This window comes from Poecilia latipinna, unplaced genomic scaffold (assembly GCF_001443285.1).
Source record: "Poecilia latipinna isolate Pla-1442-1.1 unplaced genomic scaffold, P_latipinna-1.0 Scaffold214, whole genome shotgun sequence".
Taxonomy (NCBI): domain Eukaryota; kingdom Metazoa; phylum Chordata; class Actinopteri; order Cyprinodontiformes; family Poeciliidae; genus Poecilia; species Poecilia latipinna.
The window spans coordinates 257,787-264,931 of record NW_015112830.1 but is presented as its reverse complement, the minus strand read 5'-3'; the positions used below and the strand labels follow the sequence as shown (position 1 = coordinate 264,931).

General features: G+C 40.0%; 1 protein-coding gene across 2 annotated transcripts in view; it reads right to left on the bottom strand.

Moving 5' to 3' along the window:
* LOC106946956 (integrin alpha-6-like) overlaps positions 1-3,376 on the bottom strand; it is a 21,575-nt gene extending 18,199 nt beyond the window's left edge. For both annotated transcript variants that reach the window (XM_015031670.1, XM_015031671.1), the window contains exon 1: positions 3,108-3,376. In XM_015031670.1, coding sequence (XP_014887156.1) covers positions 3,108-3,289 — 182 coding nt within the window. In that variant the 5' untranslated portion in view covers positions 3,290-3,376. The remainder of the gene's footprint in view (positions 1-3,107) is intronic.
* Positions 3,377-7,145: the final 3,769 nt, after the last annotated feature.

Here is a 7,145-nt window from a genome sequence, read left to right as displayed (position 1 = left end):
AAAAAAAAAAAGCAGACACTGAATACAAAAAAAGCCGCCAAAAACCGGGGGGGGGGGGGGGGGAATAAAAATAAGAAAATTAACAGTAAGCATAATTTAACTATCTTTCTCCTCTTCTTAGGTTTAGGATGCACAAAGCAGCACAGTGAGAGGTCGCTAAATATGATTAGTGCTCAGTTGCAACATGCGATTGCACCATTAAAGCAGCATACAGTGATACAGAAAATTACACATATCAGAGACTACAGTTTTATAACAGTAACATGAGCACCATGCACCATTTCGGTAAAACAACCCACAGTAATCTGACATATAGTTGCATTTGCAGTTTAGCAAACAACAATAGTTATACTGCTCTTTTAAAAAAAAAATCTTATGAGAACCAGACAAAACTCCAAGATTGATTTTCGTCCCAGACAATAATAATAAACACCGTCGTGAGATGCCAGAACAAGCTGACGTTTGGCTCGTTTCTCTCCAATTTAGCGGATCCGTCTGCGCTCAGTGGTTTAGTATTTAGCTTTATAACCTTAAGGGTGTGTGGGGGGGAGGGGGGGGGAAGGGTGCGTCGCCTCGGTCTCATGCTGGTGACCATGTGTCTTTCATTTAAACACAGATTGGAATAAAAGCAGCGGTGCGGAGAGCTGCAGTAAAAGAATGTAAAAAATGATACATTTGACATGAGATAATTTGAGAGCTTTAGACACATCTGAATGTAAACAGGTCAAAGGAAGTTACACCGGGGGAAAATCTGTCCTGTTGTTCAGACAGTGGCAGTTTTTGATAGGAGCAATGCGGCTCACTGACCAGGGCGGGGCAGCCTGGGTGTGGCCTGTGTACTTGAAAGTTGGAGGGGTTTTTTTTGTTTGTTTGCTTTGTCACTTGCATTTTTCTATTGTACATATTCATATTACCACAATAGCAAGGTGGTATTCCCTGAGGTTGTGCAAACACGGTAAGAAAATATGAGGGTGCACTGTATTTGCCTGAGGTTGCCATCGGATTTGCTACTATTTTATCCTTTTTTTTGGATTTGTAGATTCTTATTTGGGACTTCCACAAAGGGTAGTTTTTTTTGTTTTGTTTTTTTTTTTCATTTTAAGGTTTTAATTTGACTTTTATCCTGTGCAGTTCTGCCGAATAATTTAGAAATCTCTTAGTGGGAATGTGTGAAGAAACAACTTAAAATGAAAGCATTCCCACCCTTAAACAAATACTTTGTTGAAGCAACTTTTCACCCAACTACTGTATCCGAGGTAAAAGTCTATCAGCATGTCACATCTTGACTCACTACTATTTGCTCACTCTACCTTGCAGAAAGTTTCCTAATCTGTTAAGATTATCAGGATAAATCTCTTGCCTGCAGTCATCATTCGATTATTTGGACGTACGCTCAGACTCACTGTGATGCCGAAAATGAAACCTCTCAACGCTTTCAGCTTTCTAGCAGATACCTGAAGGTTTCGGGGTCCAAACTGGACAATGGTTGGAAGACCTGATCATTGTATGCACATAAGCAAAACCCTGCAACATTTAGATGTATTCCTTGTCATACACATGTGAATTAAATGTCTAAACTGCCTCACTAGCATGCAGTCAAGCTTCACAGAGTTATGTTAATGAGCTAATATTGAAGCCAGGTGTGTTGAAGCAGAGAGACATAAAAGTTGCAGGACGCCGGCCCTTAAAGAGTGAAGTTTGAATTTTACAACAACTGTGAAATCAAGAAAGCTGAATGATACCGTCGGATTAAAAGGCGTTTCGACAACGTATTTGTTTTAAAGGTGTGTACAGTTATGCAACCGGGTTCCTGCAACTTTTTACACTTCCCTTCAAACAGATTTGTTAGTTTTTATTTGACGCATACAGGATATGTGTCATATTAAATGCGGAAAATGTTTTTGAAGAATTTAGCAGTCCAAACAACAAAAACTTGGCATTGTTAGAGGGGTTTGTCCTCTTTTGAGAGGTGCTATACTCTGAAAAAGCAGATGGAAAAGCCTGAGTATTGATCATTTCTGCGTTAAAAGCAACGACTAAAAGCATTTTACGCATTATTCAGACATGGTTTGTACTACTCTCTGTAAATACAGTCTGTCTGAAATGTTCAAAACCTGCATGTATTACATTAACAAATGGAGATCTCTGTTCACAGACAAATTAAATTAACTCCAAGATATTTGACAATTAAAATATATAATATCAATTAGCACACTTTGACTATTAATAGTGTTTTTCAATCCTTACTAGAAGCACATTTAATCTAACTTTGAAGGCTTTCCTCAGACACTGAACATACAAATAAAATACAATATTCACTGTGGTCCAGATCAAATAGATTATCTGTTGTGATTTCTGGTCACACCCGGCATCTATTTGAAAGCAAGTTGAATTTAACAGAATCTCATGCTTCGATTGTTGATTATGTGTTTCATGACTTTGTACCTTTTGCGTTTTTTTATGATGTAAACCACTCTGAACTCCCTTGTCGCTGAAATGTGTTACACAAATAAACTTGAGTGATTATGCAGGACAACTGTTCAAAACTTCAAATTTTCTCTAAGCAGATGCTTATAGTCTCTTTAAAAAAAATAAAAAATTGGCCTCATCTAAACACAACATCAGAAGACCGAAGAGGGGTAATGCGCAAGCGTATTGGAAACCTTTGGAGGAAGTCCAATAAAAACTGATAATGAGTAACCTAGGGAAATATTAACAAGTGCATACTTGGTGTTTAACTCACGACAGGTGCTCAAATGTACAGAAAGAGCTACATTAACGATGGAATGCGGCGGGTTTAAAGACATTCAGGCGAAAAGAAAAAAAAAACTTTTAACAACCTGTCACATACCTGAGCTCACATTACTGCGTTATAGCACTCTGTTGATACTTAATTGGCTCCCAGGCTCGTTTTTAAAACGAGTTCATTGGCCCTGAAGACACTTCAAGAACCTAAAATAAACTAACTGCCGCCTAATCTGCAGTGAAGTCTTAATTACATGGATACTAAGAGTTATTTTTAAATAAAAGAAGAAAAAGACGCAGTTTAAACTCGTAGGACGCCGCAAGCAATGGTGTCCCTCTAAGACAAGACATTGTTTCCTTACATTCTCTTGTCCTCCGGGTGAAGCTGCCGGTGCATGGCGAGAGAGAATCCGAACAGGCTGCCCGGGTCCCCGTCTCTCCTCAGGACGTCCTCGGTGTCCAGGTTAAACGCAGACAGCAGCCCGCCACATGCCAGTAACAAGGCGAGCAGCCGCAGTCCGCGGGTGGTGTCGTTGCCCTCCATGAGAGAGTGCAAGTTCCCAGACGAGAAGAAAGGTGAGTCTTTGGTGCAGAAGGTGCAGAGTGCGACAAATAGGGACTTGGAGGGCTGGAGTGTAGTCCACAGGCAGCCCCTCCTACTGGTCTTTCTGCCACACTCACCAGCCCACCACACCTCAAAACAACAAAACAAAGCGATACAAAACGGGAGGAATCGACAGGATTTAGAGTAACTTTTTTTTTTCCATAAATAAAAAAAAAAAAAAAAATCTGAGCTTTGTGACAAGCATGTTGTAACTCTGATACTACTAGATGAATTCATTTCAGACAACACCTAAACAAAATCTACATTTGTGTCATCTAAGTGTGAATATAGTGTTTCCAGAGAAGGCCTCAAAGTATGTGTGAGTATTAATATTAATTAATTAAGAAACAGCAACATTAAAGATAAAGGAAAACAGCGGACAGGTGAGCGGCAAAGTTGTTCCCGAGCTGCTCAATCCATATCCCTCAGGTAAGATCAGGTAAAGGGAGCATGAAGAAAAACAGACAGGAGAACAGTCTATTGAAATAATCCGTAAAGAGGGTTAGTCATAGACCTTTATTTAAGAGTGGCAAGAAGAAAAGATAACCATAACAATTCTTAATGCTTTGAGTTTTGGACACTATAAACATGTGAAAGAAATTGCTCCAGTCAGATGAAACCAAAATGAAACCTTTTTTTATTTTATTTTTTTAACAACATCCAAAATACTATTTGGGATTTAAAAAGTAAAAATAATTCCACACATACAGTGTTGACCTAACTCTGTTTTGTTCTGTATGATGTCAAAAGTCCAGACATAAATCCAATTGAAACTCTACAGTAGGCCTTGAAAATTACTGTTGCAAGGTTGTTTCATTTCAATCCGACTGGACTTCAGATATTTAGCTAAAAACAACGGAGAAAAACATGCAGTCATTATCGACAATCTTTGGGAAAGAGTCCAAGTTCGACAAGACATTGTCCATGTGCAGCAACTGAAACGGTGCTTCAGATTACACTGGCACCATCAGACAGTAAATCTCCTCCATGTAACACCATAGTAAAGCCTTTAAACTCCCTTGGAAACGGGCATAAACACATGAGTTCCACGGCAGAGAAAAATGCTGGCAAAAATAATTTGCACTCTTGTTCTGATTGTAGCCCGCATGTCCCTCATCAGACACTTATGATGCTCTGGATGTTCATTTTGCCATAAATACCAATCTGTACTCTCTTCCTCCGGAGAACAGTCGCAGAGACAATGATCTAGAGTGGAAGTGACAGAGGTAAGAGCGGTTCAAAGATTTAATGTTGTAATAAATCTACATCAGATTTTAGAAGTGCAGAAGAAACAACCACCCTTTAAATATTTAATGCTCAAAATGTGTCGCTCTTTGAAATAACAATCCCCATTGAAAAATCCCTCGAAACGAAGCATCGCCATAGCTGTCACGTCGTCTCTTTAGCATGCGTGAGTCACCAAACCAGAAGAAGTGCGATTATTAAAGAGGGCACAGACCAATGCATTTAAGAGAGTGCCTTCACCAGACGATTTCCGAGGCATTCCATTAGATGCTGACCCAAAGCAACACAGAATTTCAGCGGACAACGCCGGCTTTGTCTGCACAGAGAAAGAAGGCAGAGAGAAACAGGAGAGGGAGGAAGAAACTGCCCTCACATAGTTCTATAAAAGGCCCAAATAATTGTGGAAAAAGGCACAGCAGAAAACGAAAAGGTCAGAGGAGGAATGCGGTCCCCCTGCACAGCTGTTATCTACTTAAGTCTTCGTTAACAGGATGAGATTAATTTAGTATCGACCCGTTGGAAGTTCAACTTCAAGTTAACTTCTGACTTCTTATATTAGATTCCGGAAAACAAGGTCCGTTTGATTCATATTTGAAGACTAATGAAATCAGAATCACACACACATTCTTCTTGTCCCCATTAGACAGATGTCCTGATCATTTCAAAATCTAATTTTTGTGGTATTCCAAAGTCTGGAGACCACTTTCCTGTTAACTCTGTGCTGGCATTCAATCATGCTTGCCTTGCAAAAGTATTCACGTCCCTTGAAGCTTTTCCTTGACTCCAGTCCCCCTAAAGAAAATCCAGTGCCAATAACCAACTTAAGAAGTTACCTACTTCTAGAGTAATTTAATCTCATAAATGTTGCATTTCTCTGAAGGCCTCAGAGGTTGATCAGGGAACATTAGTGAACAAACAACACCTTGGAGATAAAGAAATTCAAGTTCTGAGCAGGGTTAGGTCATAAAGTGTTTCTACATTTCAAGAATCACCATTCAGTCCGTGAGCTTAAAAAAACAGAACCCTGAAAACCTCATGCTCTCTGTGAAACATAGTGGTGGCAGTATTATGTCGTGGGGAGGCTTTTCTTCAGCCTGGACATGGAAGCCGGACCAGACAAGCCATTGACATTGCTTTCTTGATCAGTCAGAGGTCTGATCTGTCATTCTTTGGTGGGAACCGAAGAATGATGCATATTCGATTCCCACGAAGATGCATCATTAAAAACAGTGACAATGTCACAGGTGATGACAAATACATTTCATTCAAATTTATCAAATATCCCATATCAACAGGATATTCACTGTGACAGAATGAGTCCAAAACGTCAACAGTGATCAAGTCATTATTCACAAGTCATTTCTTTTCCTATAGAAACTAAGGCTTATTATTTTACTCAACAGCAAATTATGCCACTGATTTCCACTGAAGATCGGAGTCATGTACTCCCCTCTCCATACAGCACGTTCTGCAGCTGAGGAGCCCAAGCATTCCCTCAGATGCTGAAGAATAGCTGTAATGGTGAGAGCAATCCTCTGACACACAAAGCACACAGGACGGGGGTGGGGGAGGAAGGCACCGCCCAGACCTGCCCGATTCACAGCCCTTTATTTGTCCTTAAAGCCCCAGCTCAGGATAAAGTCAAGAAACTCCCCTGAGGGTGGAGCACAGTTCACTGTGGGATGTTTTATCAACTTAAATACTCATACTGAACTCCAAATCTGGACTCTTTCACAACTAAGGCAAACTAAAACGCAGCACTTTGCCTGAGTTCTTCTCCCTCACCTTAGTATTTAAGATATCTGGGAAAAGAAACGAGTGAAACACCTGAGATTTGAAACATTTGAACATGAATCTCTTTCAGAACATACATAAATCTGGCATAAGACTGCAAGGCACTGACCAGAGACAAGCTGAGTGTTCTTCTGGGTTTCAAACTTTGAAACGTTGAACTGTGTCAGTTCAAAAACAGTAGCCGGCTCATTGCACTCTTGCAGTGAAGCCGGCTCGTTGTTTTTGTAAGAACAACACCAACTTAAAGTGGCAAACATGTATTCTCGATTTCGACATTTCTAAAGCCAGAGAAACATTTCTGCTGTTACATGAGTACATTAGGAATATATATCCCTTCTGCATTCATGTGAAAGTTTGTCTGTATAATCATGCTTTGACATTTGCTTATCAGGTCAGGATGTTTGGCACCAAACATTGTGAGTGTCGAATGGATTAGGGTGTGTTATGCACAATCAAACAGAGTGAAAGTGGTTTTATCAATTAGCAGTTAGGTGAAACCTAATTTACATCCTGCTTCATATCACTGTATTGATTCAATATGATAGTAGAAGATAAACAGGCTAAACTAGAGATTTTAATGAGCGCGTTGATTACAGTTGACATAAAGTAACTGCAGCTGTCTGGTCTAGTCTTGTGGTTAACACAACACCTTCAGTTCTTTGTACATTTACCTTGGGAGTTAACTGTGTGTGTGTGTGTGTGTGTGTGTGTGTGTGTGTGTGTGTGTGTGTGTGTGTGTGTGTGTGTGTGTGTGTGT